The sequence below is a fragment of the Saccopteryx leptura genome, chromosome 6, assembly GCF_036850995.1.
Source record: "Saccopteryx leptura isolate mSacLep1 chromosome 6, mSacLep1_pri_phased_curated, whole genome shotgun sequence".
In the NCBI taxonomy this organism is placed as follows: Eukaryota; Metazoa; Chordata; class Mammalia; order Chiroptera; family Emballonuridae; genus Saccopteryx; species Saccopteryx leptura.
Window position 1 is genome coordinate 39,098,818 of NC_089508.1, and position 26,193 is coordinate 39,125,010.

At 41.4% G+C, this 26,193-nt stretch overlaps 1 protein-coding gene across 2 annotated transcripts in view; it reads right to left on the minus strand.

The window, feature by feature from the left end:
* PRKCH (protein kinase C eta) overlaps window positions 1–26,193 on the minus strand; it is a 294,275-nt gene that overhangs the window by 172,008 nt on the left and 96,074 nt on the right. For both annotated transcript variants that reach the window (XM_066388442.1, XM_066388441.1), the window contains exon 3: window positions 2,312–2,462. In XM_066388442.1, the coding sequence (XP_066244539.1) occupies window positions 2,312–2,462 (151 nt within the window). The remainder of the gene's footprint in view (window positions 1–2,311; window positions 2,463–26,193) is intronic.

Sequence of the window (26,193 nt, forward strand, 5' to 3'; positions counted from 1 at the left end):
CACCACACCTGCGGGGAAAGGGGTGAATGGCTAGCCAGGTGCAGGGAGAGAAAAGCCAAAATAAACCTTTTCTTATAACTATGAGCCATTTGTGGGCATTTGTCCCCACAGAAACTACCTCTCCTATGTAAATGCATGTGGTTAATACGTGTGACTCTGGACAGAGATGGCAGATGAACACTAGATAATATGGGAATGCCTTTTTTTTTTTTTTTTTTTTGTATTTTTCTGAAGCTGGAAACTGGGAGAGACAGTCAGACAGACTCCCGCATGTGCCCGACCAGGATCCATCCGGCACGCCCACCAGGGGCGAAGCTCTGCCCACCAGGGGTCAATGCTCTGCCCCTCTGGGGCGTTGCTCTATTGCGACCAGAGCCACTCTAGCGCCTGGGGCAGAGGCCAAGGAGCCATCCCCAGCGCCCGGGCCATCCTTGCTCCAATGGAGCCTTGGCTGCGGGAGGGGAAGAGAGAGACAGAGAGGAAGGAGAGGGGGTGGGGGTGGAGAAGCAGATGGGCGCTTCTCCTGTGTGCCCTGGCCGGGAATCGAACCTGGGACCCCCGCATGCCGGGCCAACGCTCTACCACTGAGCCAACCGGCCAGGGCCAGGAATGCCTTTTAATATGTAAAAAGATATCTTTCTGCCATTGTGTTGACTTATAAATTTTGTTTTCTCCAAAAGGATGTATGGCTTGCAAATTGAACATGGTCCTATCATGTTAAAGGACATATGACTATAACCAATAGTGGTAAAGGGCTCCTAACTACAATTTTTGCTTCTGTACTTCCCACTTACAAAACTATAAAAACCAAGTAGAACAAAGGGCCGGCGCTCTTTCCCTCAGATTTCTGTCAGAGTTGCCGCTGCTTGGCCAAGCTAGACAATAAAGCTTTAGTGTGTTATCGACGGACCTTGTTCATGTCTTCAATGTTTCGGGTCCCTCCAGATTAGGATTAACAAAGAGGATGAAGTAAACAGACGCAGATACACAGATGGATACAAACAGATGCGCCCACCACAGCTGCCTGATGCAAGGGGCCCTCCCTCTTCCCTGTGCCCACGTCACCCCAGCATACGTGAGAGCAGAAGCATGGCCACAATGCCCATCGTGTCCACAGCTCCCATCTCTGTCCCAGTATAGGCTCTGGGTGATGGAGAGATCATTCTTATCCTCATTAACAAAGAGCACATTTCACTAATCCCACAGGTCATGCTGTTAAGAGCAAAGACCCTGAAGCCAGATGGCCTGGGTATGATTGAGGGCAAGTTGTTTACTTCTCTGAGCCATAGTTTCCTCTATAAAAAGGGAAAATATTCATAGTACCTACCTCATAGGCTTACCATGGTAATAAAAGGAGCTGATCATTGTAAAATACTGAGAATAGCGCCTGGCACTTTAAGGACTATATAGAAATTTACTATATAATAAAAAATAAAATTATTTATTCTTTTACAAATGAGGAAACACTAATGGGTTATATAATTTGTCTACACTCATACATCTAATTGGAAATAAGACTGAATTCCAGAGATCATACTTTTAAACATGTATATGTAACATATACCAATATTGTGTGTGTGTGTGTGTGTGAGAGAGAGAGAGAGAGAGAGAGAGAGAAAGAGAGAGAGAGAGAGAGAGATGGGCCGGGCACGGCTGGTTGGGTGGGAGTTAATGTTTCCTTGGAAATAATGTGGTAAAATTAACAAAAAAGTTTCCATTTAGAACCTTAGTCGAGGCCACAGGCTGGCTGTCACCACAAATGCCTACAAGGCAGGCAGGTCACATGAAGGAGGGAAGCAGAATGGTATGACACTAAATAAAGAGCGCCCAACAGTCACCCTTCGGGTCAGGCCACCCACAGGGCGGCAGGGCAGAGCTGACTAGAACACGTGGACTGCTGCAAAGAGGGATAAAGGCTCAGCGATGCCGCAGCTGCGGAGTTTTCCAGTGGAAAACGCAGTAGGAACAGTAGGAACTTTTCCCTAAAGAATATAGTCGTGACAGCACAGTGGAGGGCTTCCTCTCTGCATCCACGTCAGGGCCTTTAATGTAGACAAGACTGTCCTGGTTAAAAAGGATAGACATACTCACTAACCCTGGATTATGACTGCTAAAAGGTATAAAATCCAAAGTCATCACGAAAATAACAGAATACAAAGTAACTTGGTCAAAATTCAGAAGTAACTGAACCAAGTACCTCTGCCTTAAACAAAATGACAAAAGTTTGCACAAAAATGTGGCTCTCCATTCACACCGCAGATGTCAAACTGTCGGGAACTCTCAGGAGGAAGGAAGTCAAGGAGCCTCTTACCAGATGAACTCCCTGCAGTGAGAGCAGTAGGTGGGCTGCCTCAGGTACGTGGCCATAAACTTGTGTCCATTGATCTGGTGGACTCGCCTTCGCATAGCCCTTTGGCGCTTCCTGGTAAAATGTTTGAAGATTCGATCTCTCTGGAGAGTAGCTGCGTATTAAAAGAAAGGGAAAAAAATTAAAAAATGTGTAATGAATATTCCTACACCTAATGTTGGAGAAAGTTTGATAGTTCAAAATACATCCTAAATTACTTTTTTTCTTTCTTTCTTTTTTTTTAATATTAAAGTCATATTTATTTATTTTTTAATTTTATTTATTATTTATTTATTCATTTTAGAAAGGAGAGAGAGAGGGGGAGAGAGAGAGAGGAGAGAGAGAAGAGGGGGAAGAGCAGGAAGCATCAACTCCCATATGTGCCTTGACCAGGCAAGCCCAGGGTTTCGAACCGGCGACCTCAGCATTTCTAGGTCAATGCTTTATCCACTGCGCCACCACAGGTCAAGCCTTTTTTTCTTTCTTCAAGATGCAAAACACCTCTAGAAATCATCATGCTTTTCAAGTAACCTTAAGACTCTTAATTTTTAAGGTTAGATTTATGTGGCCCGAGACTCTCGTCACCTTTCTTGGGTCTGTCCCCTCAGCATAGACCATGGGTCTCCCAAGGTTCCAGTGCTCCAGGATATGCAGCAGCAAGGACTCCTAGCCCCACTCCAGATGTCCTCCAACTAGCTGCAACTACTGGCTGGTGAAACAGTGTTTTTCATCATTCCACTTTTATTCTAGTGTCCTCACAAACTGAGTGAGGGAACTGCCCACAGCACACTGAGAGAGCTGCCTGACAGCATTAATCCAAGCACCACGTCTGCTCACTGGGAATAGACAGACATTAACCTGGAATAGGTGTAAAGTTCCTTTTCAAACCTCACATTTTATTTATTTATTTATTTATTTATTTATTTATTTATTTATTTTGAGAGAAAGAGAGAAAAGGGGAGACAGAGACAGAGACAGACAGGAAGGGAGAGAGATGAGAAGCATCAATTTGCATTTGCGTCACTTTTAGTTGTTTATTGATTGCTTCTCATATGTGCTTTGACTGAGGACCTACAGCCGAAACAGTGACCCCTTGCTCAAGCCAGTGCCCTTCGGGCTCAAGCCAGCAACCATGGGGTCATGTCTATGATCCCATGCTCAAGCTGGTGACTCTACACTCAAGCTGGTGAACCTGTGTTCAAGCCAAATGAGCCTACACTCAAGCCAGTGACCTCTGGGTTTTGAACCTGGGTCCTCAGCATTTCAGGTTGATGCTCTATCCACTGCGCCACCACTGGTGAGGTCCTCACATTTTAAAAATAGTGGCTTCCAATCTGAAGACTCTGAAAACAATGTATCATCTAAAGATAGTAAATGGTGTCTTCTACATAATTACACTAGAAATTCTCCAAAATATGCAGACTTGTGATAAAATAAAAATGACGTCTTTTAATACTGCTTTTGAATTAATCACTGATGTAAAGAAAATTTAAGAAATCTTGTAATAATTTGCTAATTAATTTTAAAATCTGGAAGGAATAGGTTTCCATGAAAATACAAATGACCAAAATTAATTAAAGAAGAGCTAACTAAACCAAACGGACTAGTTTTTTGGAAGAAATTGAGAAAGTTTTCTAAGGACTGCCTGTCTAAAACCACCCAGGCCCCAGATGGTTTCATGTGTAAGTTGTTTTAAGGATTCAAGGACAAGATAACTTTAGCGTTTAGAACTGTTGCAGAACAGAGAAAGAAAAGAGGCCCTCACTGGATAGAACATCAGCTCAGCATATGAACATCTGGGGTTTGATCCCCGGTCAGGGCACACAGGAGAAGCAATCATCTACTCTTCCCTCCTACTCCCCCTTCTCTTCCTCTTCCCCTTCCACAGCCAGTGATTCTATTGGTTCCAGCATGGCCCTGTAGCTAAGGATAACTCTGTTGGTCAAGCGCATCAGCCTCAGGTGCTAAAAATAGCTCGGTACTCAAGAGAATCAGTCCCAGATGGGATCACTGGGTGGATCCCAGTTGGGAACATGCAGGAGTCTGCCTCACTATCTCCCCACTTCTCACCTAAAAATAAAATAAAATAAATTAAAAAGAGAGAGAGAAAGAAAGGAAGAGTCCAATTTGAAAGGAAACAAGTACAATGCTAGCACTAAAAGATATAACTGATATGTTCTAAGATATAACAGACAATAAATCAGGGTTAATAATCATTTTTTTTTCTTTTTTCTTTTTGTATTTTTCTGAAGTTGGAAACAGGAGGCAGTCAGACAGACTCCCGCACGTGCCCGACCAGGATCCACCCGGCATGCTCACCAGGGGGCGATGCTCTGCCCATCTGGGGCGTTGCTCTGTTGCAACCAGAGCCATTCTAGCACCTGAGGCAGAGGCCACAGAGCCATCCTCAGCACCCGGGCCAACTTTGCTCCAATGGAGCCTTGGCTGTGAAAGAGGAAGAGAGAGACAGAGAGGAAGGAGAGGGGGAGGGGTGGAGAAGCAGATGGGTGCTTCTCCTGTGTGCCCTGGCCGAGAATCGAACCCGGGACTCCTGCACGTCAGGCCAATGCTCTACCACTGAGCCAACCGGCCAGGGCCAAATAATCATTTTTTACACCATGTGCGGCCCCCATCCCAAAAATCTAATGAAGTCTATGGATCCCTTATTAGAATAAAGCTTTATAATCTAAGAAAACAAGATTCATAAGATTACAAAGAAAATCAAGTATCAAAATGTATTTTATATGAAATAGAATAATATATACGTACTCTTCTTCTAGAAATTAATTCGTGGTAGACCTAGTCATTCTAATAATTTTGAAGTAGTGATGTGGGTAAGCTGCATTTCATAATATCTGTGAAAACTGTGACATGGTATGAAAATAAACTGTGATTCCTATTGTTACAACAGAAGTACTGCTCATACCACTGGGATTTGTTTTTAAGTGGAAGAAAAAGCAATTAACATGATAGGTTAATGAAAATAAAGGTGAAAAAGCTTTTTCTCCTAGTTTCCGGAACATCTCTAAATTATATATGGGCCCCAGGAAAAGTAGCCCCTTCTGCTTATACATCAAGCTCACTCATAAATACTGATGCAGGGGTCTTCATTATTGAAGTCTGTGTAATTACAAAGTGAATAAGAAAGCAACATTAGAAAATATTAGTCAATATTTTTATATTATGGGGTCTTTGCTTTCCTATTCTTTTACAATTAGTCCCTAACACAAATATTCCTTTCCATGTAATAACAACATCTTTTCCCGACCATCACATTGGCTTCTCAGCTTATTGGATGTGGTAATGGATATGACAAGTGTCTTAATATGTGATATAAACTAACTCCAATGTAAAATGGAAGATCTTGCAAAAGTTAAAGAATTTTCATGCAGTCTAGGGAAAGTAATGTTTGAGAATTCACACCCAAAGCCAATGGCAAATAAGGCTCTGGCAGAATTAGATCAGTTAACAACTGATACAGAAAATAACATCAAGGTCATTTTAAGAGAGAATAATTTGACTACCAACATATAAGAAAAGGCCCTGAGAAATAATGATGCTTCACACAGTTGTTTAAAATATCCTATTTATCCCTGGCCAGTAAGCTCAGTTGGTTAGAGCATTGTCCTGATACGCCAAGGTTGCCGGTTCGATCCCCAGTCAGGGCACATACTCATTTCTGGGTAGAACAACAGATCAATGTTTTTCTCTCCCTCCCTCCCTCCCTCTCCCTCTTTCTAAAGATCAATTTTAAAAAAGCTCACTCATAAATACTGATGCAAGGGTCTTCATTATTGAAGTCTGTGTAATTACAAAGTGAATAAGAAAGCAACATTAGAAAATATTAGTCAATATTTTTATATTATGGGGTCTATAATATAAAGCTATTTACAACTATACTATAAAAATAAAGAATAAAATAGGTAGTATTCTGATATAATAAAATAATCTAAATATTTCATTCTAAAAATTAGTGCCTGGAGAAATTAACAAAATTTGTTCAATATAATATTTACACAATTCTAGTTTCCTTTTTAAAATTCCTTCTCCCACTTTTTAACTATTAACAAAATTTAGTTTTCATTTTGAAGGATTTGTCTTACATAGACTTTGCCCAGTAGCAATTATATTCAGATAACCAGGAACTTCTATACTATCTAACATTACCTTAAAAGAAAACTCACTGTGATAAAGGGAATTTTCTCAGGAGCGTAACAATGTGTATATTATTAGAAGACCTATTATTAGATTTTATTCTAGTAGCAGGTGAAAGAAAATAAGTATGATCATTTCAATAGATGTTGAAAATGTACATACTTGATAAAATTGAACTTGCATTCAATTAAAAAATTTAAAAAACCTTTTGAAAATACGACCAGGAAATGCTTTCCTCACAGGTTATTTTCCAAGGACTGAATGAGGTAATGCGTTCAAAGTGTTTACCATAAAGCGAGGCACATGACCCTTGAAGAGCACGGCATGCGTGTAAGGCACGGATGCCCTTCCCCACCCCAGACAGTTGAAAATCCATGTATAATTTTTGACTCATCTAAAAACTTAACTACTAATAGTCTATTGGTTGACCCCAAGCTTTACCAATAATAGTAACAGTCAATTAACAGATTTTTGCATGTTCTATTTTATATGAGTAATACAGTGTGTCCGTAAAGTCATGGTGCACTTTTGACCGGTCACAGGAAAGCAACAAAAGACGATAGAAATGTGAAATCTGCACCAAATAAAAGGAAAACCCTCCCAGTTTCTGTAGGAGGATGTGGCAGCATGTGCACATGCGCAGATGATGACATAACACCGTGTATACAGTGGAGCAGCCCACGGCCATGCCAGTCGAGATGTGGAAGGTACAGAGGAAAGTTCAGTGTGTTCTGGGGCTCGCTAAATTCGAATCCATGACCAAAGTGCAATGTGAATATTGGCGCGTTTATAACGAAGCGCTACCACATAGGAATAACATTAGTCGGTGGGATAAGCAGTTGAAGGAAACTGGCAGTTTGGTGGAGAAACCCCGTTCTGGTAGGCCATCAGTCAGTGACGAGTCTGTATAGGCTATACAGGATAGCTACCTAAGGAGCTCTAAAAAATCTGTGTGTGAGCCCACATCAAACTGCACTGAATAGGTATGAAACTGGGAGAGTTTTCCTTTTATCTGGTGGAGATTTCACATTTCTATCATCTTTTGTTGCTTTCCTGTGACCAGTCAAAAGTGTACCATGACTTTACAGACACACTGTATACTGTATTTTTATAATAAGGTAAGCTAGAGAAAAGAAAACATGGAGAATATTATAAGAAAGAGGTAATACATTTACAATATTTATTGAAAAAAATCCACGTACTAGTGAACCTGTGTAGTTCAAGTTGTGTCATTCAACGGTCAACTAAAAAGATAATTTTTTTTGGCATTCAATTTGACAATATCTTTCAAAGTTTTAAATACACATTTCCTTTCATTCAGCTATTCAATACATTTTTTTTCTGTAAAGAATACCAGAAAGCAAGAATGTATCCTATATACATATCAATTGCTATATTCTTTTTAACAGTAAAAATTAGGGTTTACACAAGAAATCTCAAAAAAATGAAAAACAGAAATACCGAAATGAATTTGACTGAAACACCAATGCCTTCAGAGGCACTAACACAGTTAAAATTATGCCTGCTTCAGGTGTGTGTGTGTGTGTGTGTGTGTGTGTGTGTGTGTGTGTGTGTGTGTGTGTGTGTGTGCGCGCGCGCGCGTGTGTGTGTGCATGTGTAAAATCTCCAGGAAGCAATCTAATTACTTCCATTCTCAGGTTTCGTGTCTGTCTAAATAAGATAAAATATTCCCTTGCCCTCAGCCCTATGGGGATAGTGTCACAACCAATATTCCTGAGAGATTCTTAACAATTTTAGATAAAGGTCACAAAAGAACAGTTACGCTATCTGGTTGCTCTCCTCCACAAGACTTCCAGGAGCCATTTAGTAACCACAAAATGAATAGATTTTAATGTTCCCTTGTTGGCAGATGATAAAAATTAGCCTAATAGTATCACCCTAGCTAACCTATGTTATCACTGACCTGAGACCCCACTCAGTGCTGGATGGTGCAAACCTTGTGATGAATTAGTCAACATAACACATCTAGATGCAAATTAAATTTTCCCTGGGGGGGGGGGGTCTCATTACTAAGAATTTACTTATTTAATCCCTTAATGCTAAAAAGATCGGTTAAAAGGTCAGCTCACTTGCATTTTTAATATTTCATAAATCGAATCCCTTTTTTCCCTTTCAACAATCACCACAGCAATATCATTACCTATGAATTTTTCAGATTATTCCTGATGGCCAGAAGGATTTAGGAAGAAGCTGTAGACAGCTGTAGGCAATCACTGAATGTCTCTGTTACTGCCTTTTACCCCTGCTAGCTAACTTAGACTTATTCTATCTGCTTCAAAGACGAAGTGGCAGCTCCCAAATTTTGAATCAAGGTGAAATGCCCCCCACCCCTTTGTTCCCACAGCAACCCGGGCGTGCACCTCTTCCCTCATCCCACAGCACTGGGGGCGGTGTCCCTTTCGCTTCTGCATCCCACATGGTCACTGTAACTAAAGGTCACTCTTGTCCTTGCTGTACATATTCTTTTGCGCGTGTGCCCTTTGTTTAAAAAGTAAACACCCTCATGCATGCGCTCACACACACCTGGGAACTTGCAAGGCGTTTGTTCATTTCTGAGAAGTGGGGCCCCCATCGTTTCAAATGGCTTCCTCTTGACTGATGCCACGATCAGAAAGCCAGAGCTGTCGGACTGTACGATGTTCACCTGAGCACAGACTCAACCCTGTTTTACAGAGTGCAGAGGGAACTTCCTCATTGTTTGCGCCCCTCCTGTTGACTTAGGACTGGGTTAAAAGGACTCCTGAAGGCTGTTTAATCCTGTGTTGCCTTAAACCAACTCGGGCTTTTGGGAACTCTTTCAGGTCACGTGTTAGTTGAACATGCCGGGCAACCCTAACATGCTCTGCAGCCAAAACTGGAGTCACAACTTCTGTTTTGCTCCTGAGGTGCTCAATGCCTCTCAGTAAATAGGAAGCTGGCTCAGTGCCCCAGGTGGAAACACATCCCAGTCCCCAGGGGCTCTGGGCCTGTTTTCACAGGCCAGCCTATGGACAGGGTGGGGAATAATTACATCGAATATAACGAAGATTAGCTATTTTGATATAAATTCTATTTTGTAAAATCTAATTGTCATCCCACACATTCTTTTAGAAAATTTAAGAATAGTCGTGATTAGGAGCCACCAAAACACCCCAGGATAAGTTTTTATTGTAAAACATTTTGCTGGACTTGAACTTGTAGTGCTAACAGGAGGCTGGGGGGGGGGGGTAGGCGACAGGGGGGAGGGGAGAGGGGGGGTGCCTGTGAAGTCTCTGTAAAACTGTTGTAACTTTATCTCAAAAGTGGTAAATACTTCAGCCTCTTAAGTCTTTTCTTCTACCTACCTGCGTTAAGGTTTCATATTCCAGCAGCAGAGTTCTAAATTCAAAGTACTTCTGAAACATTCTGATACGAGCCAAAAGCACAGATCATAGCCCATGTTTTCTTCTTTTTTTTTTTTATTCATTTTTAGAGAGGAGAGAGAGAGGGAGAGAGAGAGACAGAGAGGAGAGAGAGACAGAGAGAGAGAAGGGGGGAGGAGCTGGAAGCATCAACTCCCATATGTGCCTTAACCAGGCAAGCCCAGGGTTTCGAACCTGCGACCTCAGCATTTCCAGGTCGACGCTTTATCCACTGCGCTACCACAGGTCAATAGCCCATGTTTTCTAACGACCGTGAGCAAATTAAATTAGAGAAAGATAATCTATGGCATGGCCCCTTTTAATTCACAGAACTATTGATATAAAATGCATAAAGAAAATAACTTTGATTCGGTATCAACTGTGACTTAACTTTAAGTTGAATTTGCTTAATTTCAAAGGCACTGAGGTTTACTACCATCTGTGGCTGGTGTTTTAGGGGCTGGTGTTTCAGAGGAGACTGTTCAGCTATTCTGTGTGACAGGCCGACGATGTGGTGGTCACGGGGACAGGATCTAGAACCCTGCTCTTCCCCCTAATAAAACGGGTGACCTTGGGCAAGAGGTTTAATTTCCTGTGCTTGTTTCCTCATTTGTCGAACATGACGGGCAAGAGAACCCACCTCAAAGGGCTATTCTGAGGACTTACTAAAAAGTTTGTAACGTAATTAGAAAAGTACCTGGCAGGTAGCAACCAAGTGTTAGCTATTATAACTGCTATTAAAATCCTTACTTCAAACTACCATAGAGGCCAAGGAATAGAAAAGGTTTTTTTAATTCAACCACCTAATAGCATAGAAGATAAATCAATACCTAGGAAACCATTACATGCCCAGGCTACTTAGGGCCAGGATGACAAGTATCCTCCACACTTGTCCTAGCCCCAGGCTCTGGGCACCGCCACGCTGCACTGTGTCCTTTAGTAACATTAGGTCTCCTGGAAAGTCATATATTATATTTTCTGGTGAGGAAACAGAAACTAACAGGAAGGTTAAGTGAGGTCAAGCAGCCAGTGATAGAAGTGGGGACGCCAGACTCTATTTACTATTGTTGAATAACTGAGTAATGCTATCAAATGTCTTTTTTTTTCTTCTTCCTGAGATATTGGTTTTATCATCTGTGCACATGGGAGGGAATAACTGTGAGAAAAACAAACAGGAAAACCTTAGAGTTGACCAGAAGTTACTAGTCAAAAAAGAACCAGAAAACACTATGTTGTTTATATCTCTAAAATATATCCCTGAAAGGTAATGAGATATGGTAGGAAGAGAATTTTGCTTATTATCATCAAATATATATATATATCCATAAATAAGCAACTATCTGATTACAGGATTGTGTGCATAAAGAATGATGCATAATGATTTACACTTAGATGAGTCCTGTCTGAGACAATAATGATATAAACAGAGAAAGATTAAAACGTGCATTAAGTAAATATATAACTTAGATGATTCCTTACAACAAGTACACACAACCAGTGAGTGAGAGCACGTAGTGGGTGTTGAGTGACGAGAGGAATCACAGGCGTTGCATACCCAGTTCTCTGATTAATTAAGAAAGACTTCATAAATGGGCTGAGATTAGCAGTTGTTTGGAAAAGAGGAAGGAAAACTTAGTGAACCAGGATAGGGGAGGGATCCTGGAATTTGTGCCAACACCAATCACAAGGGTTGCAACAAAGGGTGTTGATATTTTAGAAGAGCCAGCAATGCCCCCGAATGCCATTGAGCCGCACTGAATCTTCTCTGGTTTTTGAGAAGAGCTTAAGCACATGACTCATAGTGATTTCCAAATTCCGATAGAGTGATTAGACTCAGTGTGTTAAGAGACCTGACTCTACAGGAGCTATATATACACAGGTGTTTCTCGGGGGTCTGGCTCCCTTGGAGGAAGCTCAGTCTACCTAAATACCTACCATCATGCCAACTCATGAGGATGACCATTGGTGGCACAAGCAGGAAAAAAAAATGTGTTACTAGACTAACTCTTTTCAGTAGGACTCATGGCTCATAGCACCGTGAAAGCTGATCCCATCTCCACACAGCTCTCCAGCCTTCTCTGTCAGCAGAAAGGTGATCAGAACAGAGCTCAGATGTGACCAAAGTTCCATCAGGAGCCATGGGAAAGGCCTCTCACCTCACTGCTACAGGAAGAGAGCCCTGACCACCCTTCATCCTCTAATCTTACCTTCCTCACCTCTGGTACCTATGAGTAATGTCCAAAGTACAAACTCCCTTTCTAGTCCTTGAAGAAAGAGACCTTGGCTCCAACAACATCTGGTTCCTCTCACTGCAATTTCTCCTTCACCAGCCCTTCTCTTCCACTCAACCTGTAAACGTGTGTATGTCCCAGGTTCTCTGTACATCATTCTTCTGGTCTTGATGGTTGCTCATTCATCTCCTCATGTGTTCTTTTGGCTTCTAAAAATTGACTCTACACTGAGGGCTCCCAAATCTCTGCCTCTAGCTCTGGCTTCTAACTACTAAATCCATTTCGAAGTAGCTTCTCAGTATCTCTCCAAGATATTCTTAAAATACCTAAAACTTGACATTTGTAGGTGAAACCCTCTTCCCACTCTTCAACACATTCTTTCTAGATAATAGTACTACTGTCATTGGAGTCATCTAGAAAAAAATTTAGAGATATCTACAGATTCTTCTTCTCCACACACAGCCAATCAATTGTCAACTTCTACTAAACCTATCATGATCTGACTAGGTCTCCTCCCCTGCTCATTGGGTACAAGTGATGCATTCTTCCTTCTTTTATCTGAGCAATGTAATAATTTCTAACTAGTCTCCCTGAATGTTTGTTCCCCTCTTCAATCCATCCTTTATTCATCCAGTTGTACTCATGAAATGTGATTGGATCATGTCACACACTTAGTAAGATGGCTTCCCTGCAACAGTCTATGTGAGTCTCCTGTATGGAAGTTAGGCTTACTGTAATTGTCCTATTTGAACCATAGTAAGGTAATAGGGGTAGATTTCCCCCAAAGGGTGGTGTTTCCACTGTCCAACATCTGAGAGCAAGTTGATCCCCAGAGAGCAAAATGACTTTCAGGGAGGATCTTAGTTAGATGAGAGACTAGTCTTTGCCTCTGGTCCTTACTCTCTGGAGTATGGACTTGAGTACCCAGGAATGTAGAGTCTACAAGGCTCTGCAGAGACAGACTGAGGCAGGCTAGGAGTAAGCTCAGTAGTAATGGCACACGGAGAATGATTTAAATGAGTCTCCCTTGTAAAGAGAGACCATCCAGTGCACATTATTCTGTGTACAGTTCAGTTTCTGCCTTTAAGCCTGGTGTACACGGTCCAGCCAGACCTGAGCTCTGCTTCAGAGAGTGCATTAAAGATCACCATCACCTCTGGGGCTACATGATAGATAGAGAGGGTCCTAGTGAAAAGTGAGACTCCCCAGGGGAAGGTGACCTGGGCTACAAGGTCTAGTCACATTGCCCAGGTGGCAGATCTCCCTGTTGTCAACCTTGAAGGACCAGCGGTCCTTTTTTTCTTTTTAAGAAGCTAGAAGATCTTACACTCCTCTACTAAATCTGTTCCGTAGACACCAATGCCAATCTCTGTGTCCAAACACCATGGCTCTTAGGATCCCACCCCATCTCCTCCGCCTTTTCATCCTGCATATGACTGGGCTCCTTTGGGAATCTCAAAGAGTTGGTAGAGCATCTTCAAGGGACAAGGAAACTGGGACATATATCCTCAGCCCCTGTCACTGGCTAATGGCTGCTTCAGGGGAAGGGGGTGTCAATTCTCCCCCATTTCCAGACTTCCTTTGTGGCCTGAGAAGAAATATGAGCAGAGCATCCATATCATCTGCCATATCATTATTCATTCATAGAATGAATTTACACTTACCCTGGGCCTGATTTCTAATTTATATTTTGCTGCCACATATACTTCCTAATGAGCTGCTTCAAACTCTTGGTGGAACGAGGTGAAGTATAAGTAGGAAATTCTTACAATAATAATCTTCAACTAGTAGTGTGCCTACTCTTTTCTGCATGTATCATTTAATGACAGAAATTCCATCTTTTTCCCTACTACGATTAACCGCAAGAATCCCACAATTCCTTCCTACAAATCTAGTAAGAATGTCTACTTTGTCGCTGTGACTCCACAAAGATTACATTTCCCGCCACTAATTTCATCCATAAACAGAATTCCAGCTGCCACTTCTTCATTCTTCAGTTCTTTAAAACGAAAAGTCAACATTGCTCAGTGGATCATTACCACCAGCTTTCAGGATAAGAAGGAAATATTTCTGTTCCATCAAATTTGAGTTGAATCATTAGGGAAAGTATCTTTATTTATATGCTTAAAAATAGAAGCATTTTCTAATTATTTGGCCTTTTTAAAAATCCTCCCATTACTAAATTTATTTTATTTTATTTTATTTTTTAGTCTCAGAGTCTAATTTTTCTGATTTTTTTTAATAAAGCCACACTAGCTTTTTTTTTTTTTTTTCTTTCTGAAGCTGGAAACGGGGAGAGACAGTCAGACAGACTCCTGCATGTGCCCGACCAGGATCCACCTGGCACGCCCACCAGGGGCGACGCTCTGCCCACCAGGGGGCGATGCTCTGCCCCTCCGGGGCATCGCTCTGCAGCGACCAGAGCCACTCTAGCGCCTGGGGCAGAGGCCAAGGAGCCATCCCCAGCGCCTGGGCCATCTCTGCTCCAATGGAGCCTTGGCTTCGGGAGGGGAAGAGAGAGACAGAGAGGAAGAAGGGGGTGGGGGGGTGGAGAAGCAAATGGGCGCTTCTCCTATGTGCCCTGGCCGGGAATCGAACCCGGGTCCCACACACACCAGGCCAACGCTCTACCGCTGAGCCAACCGGCCAGGGCCCTCCCATTACTAAATTTAACTGGAGAGAAAATGCCCCACTCCTGATCTCTTCTGTCCCCCGATAACCTTTTGAACTTAACACACGAGATGCTAGATGAAAGCCATAATATGGGTTAATCTGGCAAAACAGAAGAAACATGTAAAATGTCTCTGCTTTTGCTCTTTTGGTGCTGTTTTTTATAAAGATAATATATGATCACTATAGAAAATTCAAACAATAGAAGTACTCAAACAACAGAAAAATTCAAACAATAGAAATCATGTTTTTTTACAGGGAGCTATAAAGGAAAAAGTTTCTTTTCAAAAATCATCTTTTTTTTTTATAAATAAAATTTTATTTTAATGGGGTGACATCAATAAATCAGGGTACATATATTCAAAGAAAACATGTCCAGGTTATCTTGTCATTCAATTCTGTTGCATACCCATCACCCAAAGAGAGATTGTCCTCCGTCACCTTCTATCTAGTTTTCTTTGTGCCCCTCCCCCTCCCCCTCCCCCTCTCCCTCTCCCTCCTTTCCTCCCCCCGCCCCCCGTAACCACCACACTCTTGTCTATGTCTCTTAGTCTCTTTTTTATGTCCCACCAATGTATGGAATCCTGCAGTTCTTGTTTTTTTCTGATTTACTTATTTCACTCCGTATAATGTTATCAAGATCCCACCATTTTGTTGTAAGTGATCCGATGTCATCATTTCTTATGGCTGAAAAGTATACCCTAGTGTATATGTACCACCTATTCTTTATCTAGTCTTCTATATTTTTTTTACAGTGATTAAAGCCTTTAAGCAAACTCATGGCCAATACAGCAAGAATCCATAAAAGAGTAGTGTCCTTAACATGTTCACCAAGTCCAAGCTGGCCCCAACACCATGCCAAATCCCTGAAAATCAAAAATCATCTTAAATCTTCCTATACTTTGAATCACTTTGAGTATTCTGGCGAACATGCAAAATATACACACTGTATAGATATACAATTTTACATAAGAAGTATCGTGCTCTATGTGCTAGTTTTGTTAACTGCTTTTCACCTACAACACCTTCCCCTAATTTTTAAACATCTAATTTTTTAGAACAGTTTAAGGTTCACAATGAAATACAGAAGGAGAAACAGAGACTGCTCATATGCCCTTTGCCCTACACACGCCCCACTGTCGTCATCACTCACCAGAGGGCGCACATTTGTTATGAGGATGAACCGACATTGACACGTCACCCAAAGTCCATAGTTTACCTTAGGGCTCACTCTTGGCATTGTACATTTTATGGATTTGGACAAATGTAAAATGGCATATACCCATCACTTTACTATCACACAGAGTATTTTCACTACTTAAAAATCCCCTGCGCTTTGCCTATTCATCTCCTCTCCTTCCCCAAACCAGAAACCACTGAACTTTTTAATGTCTCCATAGTTTTGCCTTTTCCAGAATGTTATATAGTTGGAATCATATAGTAGGTAGCCTTCTCAGATAGACTCCTTTCACTTAGTAATATGCACTTAAGGTTCTTGTCTTTTCATGGCTTGACTGCTCATTTCTTTTTAGCGCCGAATACTATTGCACTGTCCAGATGTCCTACAGTTTGCTTATCCTTTCGCCTCCTGAAGAGTATCTTGGCTGTTTCTAGGTTTTCGCAATTATGCATAAGTCTGTTATAAACATCTGTGTGCAGGTTTTAATGAGGATATAAGTCTTCAATATCTTTTTAAAAGTTACTATTTCTGTTTCTATAGCATTTAATACTGCGGTTACTATTTAACCACCGTGTCTCTTGTAAAATGAATATACATCATGACTAACTTTAAAGTAAACTAATAGCATTAGCATACCATCTCTGCAAAAGCAAGGCTTTCCTATGTAAAATTTCTGTATATTTCCTCCTTCCCTGGGAGCCTAGGGACTGCTCTTTGCACTCTTACTCCAACCCCCAAGCTCAGGTTGGTCTTCCTTCCTCATAAGAAAAAAAAAAACTCTTATACAAACAACCTGTCCCACCAAAATCTTTTCCAGATAAACATGTGTTTCCTGCAGAGAGCTAAGAGAATCCTGCCCTTTAGTTTGGCTAATTCCATTTCCCTTTCCATTTTTTTTTCTTTTCCACTAGTAGATTTCTAAGGTCTCTTGAATGCTCTCAAGTTCTGATTTGGTAATTTTAGAAAAACCTTGCAGGATATTAGCCATGAGGAATATGAGGCCTAATCATTTCCTTCTCCAACTACATGGCTGGAATGAAAGCAATACTGCCTCCCTTATGTTGCCGATTCAACGTGATTTTTAAAACCATGGCACCACTGGTCATCATAAACAGACTAATTCAAAACCTAACACTAAAGTTAAAATGCCTTTATCACATAACCAAATTTCCTGCAACACTGATGCAAGGGCTTTGAACTTCAGCCAGCTTTTTATGGTAATTAAAAAAAAAATAAAGGCTTTAATCAGATGTCATTTGTATCATATGGTTACTTCCTGTCAGAGGCTAACAATTTAGAAGCACATATCTTTGCTACTAGTTGGCTTTTTTTTTTTTTTTTGACAATTGCAGTATGCCTTAAATTAAACAGGAACAAAATAAAATTTAAAAGAGATGATTGAAAATTCTGGTGACAAAATATTTTTGGATTAGTAATGAATCGGTGTCCTTATCCCTGTGTTACCAGAAAGAGAAAATTCCACTAGTCAAGGACAAATGAATTCTTTTTTATTCATAAAATTCATTCAAAGGCCTTTCTTTATTACTATAAATAACTCAGTCTATATCTTTGAATACAAGTTCATACTCTTCTAGGAAAAGCAGATGTATATAAGAAAACTCCAAAGAGCTGGATAAGATATGAGAAATCCATCCTCTGAAGTATTTAGTACCAGCTCAACACACCACATTAAAAGAAGCCTGGATATTTTAGTTTAAATTTAGAGGTTTATAATAATTTGGTAAACACACAGTCTACACAACAGTTCAACCAACTGCTAGGGTTCCCACTGAAAAATGAAGAACGAATCTCTCAACCCTAAGCCATCATTCCATTCACAATTATTCGGGGGACAAGGAGGGATTCTGCCCCCTTTTTGACACTAAATAGCAGGTTCTCTTTTGCAATGACCTTGGTCCTCATATAGGCTTAAAATACACTCAACCTCTTTCTTCCCTCTCTACCATATGCTTATTCAACCAACAGGTTTTGAACATTTATTAAGTGCTGGACATTTTAATGGGAAGTAGGTCATGCTCTCAACAACGGAAAGTCTAATGTTGGAGAAAGATTGTAAATGGCTACAGCTATGCAAGTATCAGTTTCCACAGAAAAATGGGAGGACATGAGCCTTATCCAGACATGGGCAATAAGGGTGGCTTATCTTAAGAAAGACAATAAAGCTGCAAATTTCAAAACATGTGAAGAGGCGGTGGATCAGGAAAAATGGGAAAGAAGATTACAAGAGGGAAACACCGTACCAAAGTCCAGAGTTAAGAGCATATAAGGTTTAAAATACTCCTATATTCACCTTCTGACCTGGTCACTTTAACATCTCATAGCTGCACCATCATCATCAGATACTTTGGGGTCACGACTACCAGGCAATAGGGTGAGAGCATCCCAAGATTCTCAAATCCCTATGCTGAGGGACAGGAAGAAACAACTGGATGTTCTGTTCATTTGTTTTTCTCATTCTTCATTTCGCTTCTGAGGATAATTTATAGTGGTTATAACATATGTAGTGCTACAAATGTATAAAATATATAAGGAAATGTATATATATTTGGGGTGCATGCTCAACAATTGTTCACTGATATCTGCACAATCAAAAAAGTTTGGAGGCCACTAATGTAGACGGGCTTACATTCTAGCTGGAGAAGCAAGCTACACGGAGATGGAAAGCACCAAGCAGCGAAGCTCAGTGCCACTCACAGGTGCTGGAGGAGCAAGGGGCAGGAAAGGACACCCGAGTGCCGGGACGGCTGGGAAAGGCTCTGTGCTGGAGACGGCATTTAATTTAGGCCTTGATGGAAGAGAAGAATGTAGACCAAGTAGAAAGTTTAGGAAGGACAGTCTCTCTGTGAAGCATGACATAAACCCAGGTACATGGGCATTGGGGAATGTGCGAAAACCAAGTTCTCTAATACAGTGGGTTCTCACAGAGTAGCAGGACATATGGCCGGGATCCTGGAGTGGAGACAATAGAGGCAGGACAGGGGACACCTTCAGTATCAGGCTAAGAAATCATACTTTATCTTGAGGACAGTAGGGATCCTGGAAAAGTCATGTATTCCTTTGGTGCAGTGACAAGCTCTCTCTGGAAATGCAAAAAGCTGAACTAAACAGTCAGTGAAGTTCCTTCTAAATCTTAAGAGTCTGTGTTACCAGTGAAACTAGCTTTTAAGAATGAGGGCACAAGAAAGATATTTAGAAAACTGAGATAGCTCACCACCAAGAACTTTTATAAAGTAAAAATTTAAAGGATGCATTTCAATAAGGAAGAAAATGATCCTCAAAGGATGGTCTGAACTATAGAAGAAAATGGTTAGCAAAAGCATTATGAGTATGTAGGTAAAAAATAAACAATGATGAGTAAGTCATAATGTGGCGTTAATGGTGCTGCAAAAGAAAACTAAGAAGACATCTAAATACCAACCGACTGCCCATGAGTCACAAGGTAGGTGTCTGGAGTTACAGCATTCCAAGATCCTCTCTTGCTCAATAGGAGGGTCAAATAATGACTAACTTTAGATTTTGCTATACAGACAAGTTAAAATCCCAAGTATAGCCAGTTAAAAAAAGAAAGAAAACAAAGATTTTTATCTCCCAAAACAGAAGAGAGAAAAAAATGGAGTTGGTGGAGATAGTGATGGGGAGAATCTCAATCAACTGGAAGAAAGAAAAAGAAAGAAAGAAAGAAAGAAAGAAAGAAAGAAAGAAAAGAGAGAAAGAGAAAGAAAGAAAAGAAAAGAAAAGAAAAGAAAAGAAAAGAAAAGAAAGACATACATAACTAATTGCTGTTTATAAGACACAAACCTAAAACATAGGTGGAAACAAAAGTAGAAAGTCAAAGAATGAATGATACAAGACAAATACTAACTAAAAGAAAAGCAGTGTAACCACATCAATGTCAGATTGAATACAGAATTTATTTAATTAAGAGAAACAGAATTATGAGAAATAAAAAGGAATTACTATATGATGATAAAAGGTTTGTTTCATAGGGAGACTACAACAATGTATTTGCACACGTCTAATAGCATAGATTTGAAAGAAACTAATAAACAGCAATAACTCATTAAGTAATTATTGTTCACTGCAGAGTTAAGTAGTATAATAGCATTACATTCTCTTCCCCAGGCATCCACTCTGGACCACTATAAAGAAAACATTCTAAATGTCAATCAAGCTCAAATACACTCTCTATTCTTTTATTCCATCAGTTCTTCAAAATCATATTATAATTGGCATCTACTTGCTATCTATGGAGATGTGCTTTCATTCTTGGTAAAGATCTGAGAGAAACTGTTGCATCCTAGAATAGTTGTATACTTAGTCCTGAAAGAAACTGCCCAGCCATTGTTCAAAGTGGCTGCACCATTTTTCACACCCACCAATAATATGGAAAATTCTAGTGTTCCACAGTCTCATAAACATCAGGTGTGGTTATTCTTTTTAATTTTAACCATTCTTGTGGTATCTCATTGTGGTTTTAATTTGAACTTCTCTACTGTCTAAAAATATTCAGTATGTTTTCATATGCTTATTGGCTCTTAATAATTTTTTCTGAGAAAATGTCTGTTCAAATTGTCCATCCATTTTTTAAAAATTGAGTTGTCTTTCATTTGCACCATTTTACAGTACAGTTGTTTATTTGGGGGAAGAAGTTGGCAACTGTATTTTTTTTTTGTTGTTGTTGAGAAAAGACACATATGCCTCTAGTATCAATTCCATAGAATTCACCCGAAAACTTTCTACCCAAGATTATGTCCAGGCTGAAGAAGACAAAGAAGATTTCAGAAATGTCAGGGCTCATGTTTACATTCTATATCATCCTTGGGGGCGGGGGGAGGAAAATAATGTGGACTTATATATTTTAAAATTCTGTATATATATTATTATTATTATTCTGGCTAACAAGCAGAGAAGAATCACACTTTTGCCAAGTTCTATATACCATCTGTAGCTGAGTAAGATAACCCTGTTAATTTTAATAAAGTAACTCATATTACATTCATTCTACTTCATCTCCATTTACAATTCCTAGCAGGCACACAGCGATTTTTTCCTGCTGCTTCAGAATGGGTCTTGTTAACATCACTGTCAAGTGCTTGATTAACCGAAATACAGTTGATTTTAGCAACTGTCACTGCAACTAGTCAACTATAGCAGTGGTCCCTAACCCCTGGGCTGCGGACCGGTACCAGTCCGTGGGCCATTTGGTACCGGTCCACAGAGAAAGAATAAATAACTTACATTATTTCTGTTTTATTTATATTTAAGTCTGAATGATGTTTTATTTTTAAAAAATGACCAGCTTCCCTCTGTTACATCCGTCTAAGACTTACTCTTGACGCTTGTCTCGGTCACGTGATACATTTATCCGTCCCACCCTAAAGGCCGGTCCGTGAAAATAGTTTCTGACATTAAACCGGTCCAAGACCCAAAAAAGGTTGGGGACCACTGAACTATAGCATAATTCATAGGGTAAGCAAAAGTACATCGACAGTCGTGAGTACGCAAAACACAAAGTGTATTCTTGTATTATTAATTGTGAATTTGTATTTTCCCCTGTGAACAACTGGAACCCTACTTTTGCCCACCCCTGTCGTCCAGGATTCCCTGAGGCTCCGAAAGCACCAGCAGTGGCTATGACCGCTCACCTCCTTTGTTTGAAAGCAGCATTCTCAGATTATTGTACAGGCTGATTTTTAAAGAATCCTCAAATCTATCTTTGATCACAAAGATCAAAACCAGTGGATGAGAGCATGCCCGATAACTGTAAAACATTTATAAACCTTCTCCATTTGTCCTTGAGAAACGGAGCATTGACTCAGTTCTGCAGGTGTCTATTTGAGCTGTTGCACAGAGTTTACAGACTGGTTCCTTAGTGTGACATCATAATTCTGATGAAGGAGGCCTAAAAATGTCTGCGTTCTCTCTGGCCTTCAAGTCTACTTTTTCTCTGTTTTGTATTTATATGAAATGAGGAGGAGACAATAGCCAGTTTCACTTGATCTGTAAGGAATGAAGCTTTTCTTGTTTCCCTCTAGTCACCAGTTAACTGGACACTCATTGTGAAACTGTTTAACAATTAAGAGATAATTCCCTCTTGAATTTATTAATTCATTAATTTATTTATTTTGCTTCCTTAACTTATTTTTAGGCCCTGGCTGGTTGGCTCCGTGGTAGAGCATCCCCTGGCATATGGAGGTCCTGGATTCGATTTCCGGCCAGGGCACACAGGAGAAGCGCCCATCTGCTTCTCCACCCCTCCCCCTCTCCTTCCTCTCTGTCTCTCTCTTCCCCTCCTGCAGGCTCCATTATAGTAAAGTTGGCCTGGGTACTGAGGCCAAGGCTCCACGGGAGCAAAGTTGGCCTGGGCGCTGAGATGGCTCCATGGCCTCCACCCAGATGCTAGAATGGCTCCGGTTGCAATGGAGTAATGCCACAGATGGGCAGAGCATCGCCCCCTGGTGCGCATGCCAGGTGGATCCTGGTCGGGCCCAGGCAGGAGTCTGTCTCTCTGCCTCCCTGCTTCTCACTTCAGAAAAATACAAAAATAAAATAAAATAACTTATTTTTAACATTTGGCCTTGAATGTGAAACCCAAAGTAAGGGTAGGATGTGAACTATGACATTCAGATGTCTTAACACCATCTTTGCAAAAAACAAAAACTGATTATTGAAGTTTGATCTACCTCCACCTCCCTTCCAAAAAAGGGGCATTTTAAAGAGGCATGTACAAAAAAAAAAAAAAAAAAAGGGGCTAACTAGAGAGAAAAAACTATTTTTAACTTTTATAGGCAATGACTGAATCTCAAAATTAAACCAGTGGGGACCATATATATATATTTTTTATCTGTAACTGACAGTCCCAGAAATTTTCATTTTCCAAAATCAGAGCTCCTACTAACACAAAGGAAGCACTCTTGTTGTTTACTGCAAGTGCCAGGTTAATGCTCGCTTGGTTGATCAATTCTCAAAGGACCCTTTTTGGGAAGGGCTTGCAACAAACACTTGCAGCCTCGAGTCAGAGAGTAAGCAGGCTCAGTAATTCTCAGCCTCAGGTGTAGCCCAGTCAGATGGTGGGAACTTGGGAGAAGAGCCACTCGTCTGCTTTTGTGAATGCACACATTTCCCCATCACAACCTGTCTCTAAACCACTTTGGGCAACTGCATTCCTGAAGCAATAACTCATGAGAGAAGAGAGAGTCTAATTTCCTCGAACAAAACTTGCCACATTTTCCTTTAGTTGTATGAGAACATTCCTCTGTGAACACCAGAACGAGGTACTTTAGTTTCAGACGATGATGAGTGTAGGGAAAAGAGAAACGATTTTTTGCGTAAGCTATATAGCCTTCCACTTAAAGCTGTGTAAATCACAGTAACGACAGAAGACTTCCTTCTTCCAGTGGTATCTGTGGCAAACTCTAAACAAAACATGAATCTTCATGGGAAACCTCTTAGACTTCCTTGGGGCAAAATTACCGTCTAAGACAATAAAGAAATTATCCTGGATCAAAGGGTTATGAAGAGGTGACAGCCCTGATGAACATATCCCTAGCTAGGTCGTCTGCCCAGACTTGTGAGAGAGCTAAGTGTCTTGTTTTGGCAATGACAAAGTCAGTGTGAACGGAATCCTTTACTCTAAGCATGTGTTTGGTAGTTTGAGTACTGTGTTTTGGATTTATAACTAAAGAAATTAGAGTCCTGATTTTTAGAAAATGTTGTCATCGAAGGCCCTGGCAAACCCCTCACAACAGGGACTGTGACAGCTTGGCAGTGTGTGCGAGGCATGGCACACAGAACGGGCAGGGACAGGAAAACATGCCTTTTTGTGAGAAAGCCAAGGACGAGTGTCCCAGGATGCACGCTGGTCTGCTTTCCACTAACCTGGAACTTAAGTGTGGCCAGGGCTCTCCAAAAAGAGGAGTAAAGGGTAATTATCTTACGTTCAGAAACTTGTGACTTTGATTGATAAGGTGAACGAAGTCATGGACAATGACAACAGACTTGAAAACAGCCAGCCTATCCCAGCCTTTCATTTACGGCCCTCCCAAACCTGGCCAATACCTCCTTCCAGATCAACCACCATCACCCCCTCCACAAATCTGTGCTCCAAACTGCTGTCCTGGCCACTCACAGCCCTTCCTCCCGCCGGACTCTGCCCCGGTCAGTGCCCTCACCAGGAATGGCTTCTCACCTTCTCAAACCCAATCCTCATAAATGTGCTTCCTCACTGAAGGTGTCTGCGGAACCCCCCAGCTAACAGCACTCCCCTTTTCTTCCTCCTCATCCTGACAGTTCTGATGCTCTTCTGCGCACAGCACTCCATTTAGCCTTCACTCTTGCAGAGTCATTCAACTGCTTGTGTATTTTTGCCTTTTACCTCAAATAGACCAAAAAATTCTTGGAGGCTAGGGATCAATTTTCCGGTTTTGTATTCTCCCAGAATCTGTCATAATTAGTGTCTAACACCCATTAGTGGTATCCTTAAGGATTAGACTCACAAGAAACTGAAAATGACAAAGTGCAAGTTAAAGATCTTCTGTTCCTGTGTCCGGGTCTTTAGGATGATGTGGTTCAACGGGACTGTCTGCCTCTCAAAGACCATGGCAATGCGGCAGCTGTGCCATGGAGATCTATCTGTAAGAGGACCTGGGCCCAGAGTCATCTGGGAGCTTTAATTTAGGCTCCATCACTACTTACATACATACATCTGGGCAACCATTTTTATTAAACCAAACATCTGTATAGCAGAGCCAATCCGGACCAGGCATGTTATTAAAAAATACAGTTTCTAAGTATGACTAAGAGAAAGTTGTGTGGGTGTACGTGCACACGCAGGTGTGCACACACATGTATACACACATATGCAATGTTAGGGGCCTCATTAAGCTCACAGTCTAGTGTAGTATTGCTGCTTATTAAAAATTAGAGATGCCCAGACTTTATTCCAGACTAAAGCAGAAGTCTGGGGTGTGGGGCAAGGATCTGCAGTTTAAACTCTGAGAGCCAGTGATTTCGCAGAAAGGACTCAAAAGCAAATAGACAGTTACAATCCAAAGCAATGGGTGCCGCATCTCCAGTCTGCACGCCCAGGGTGCTCTGAGACCGGAGGAGGGAGCCCGGACATCCAGTCTGCACATCCAGGGTGCTCTGAGACCAGAGGAGGGAGCCCGGACATCCAGTCTGCACGTCCAGGGTGCTCTGAGACCGGAGGAGGGAGCCCGGACAGCGCGGGGAATCTGGAGCACACGCGGGGGAGGGGACGTGAGAGCTGCGTCTATAGCCTGAGCAGCACGGGTATCTGGGAGAAGCAGGAAGAACAGCAAATAGCCAAGAAAGGCCTTTTTGAGCAATCCACACCCCACCAGGCCACTATTTAAAAACTATTTAACGGCTGCCTTCAGGCCACAGGGGGAAAGTTCTTACACCAGCATACCTGCTGGTTTATCTGCCCACACCAAGCCTTATCACTCATCCACTCCTGCCTGGCCCTGAGGTCCATGCCAACTCTAATGGCCACCTCCTTCTCCTCTCCTCACAGTCCAACTCCACCTTCCACTAAAGTGACTGACCTCAGGACTTGCCTTATGGAAACTACGCAAGCCAGGGTTTGACTGTCCTCCTCATAGTGTCCCCAGTACCAACATAAAAGCTTTTATCACACCAATACAGTTTACCTGTGTGGACTGTGAACTAGCAGTATGCATGGTAGGGAGATGTACCCCCAGTGCTCAGCATATAGCAATGGATGGATGGATGGGTGAATAGAAGGAGGGATGGGTGGATGGATAGAAGGAGGGACGGATGGATGGAAGGAAGGACGGAAGGATGGAAGGACGGAAAGAGGGAAGGAAGGACATAAGGACAGAAGGATGGATGGATGAATAAATAGGAGTATGAAAGAACATGCCACATTTGGGCACTTACAAGTGGTTTACAGAACTACAGTGAGAATAAAGGACCAGTAAGAGATGAGATGTAAAAGAAAGGTCAATACCAGAGCTAGACAGGAAGAAGGAGCATGAGCCTTCACAGAGGGCAGGAAGGCACTGAGAGGGTTCACTGTTATTGGATTGCCTACATTCTCTCAAGATAAGGCCCAGAGAGAACCTAGGTCACAAGGGCTGGTTTCTGATGATTAAACAAGAGAATACATGTAAGAACAATGCATACTTCATAAAGTATATATGCAAG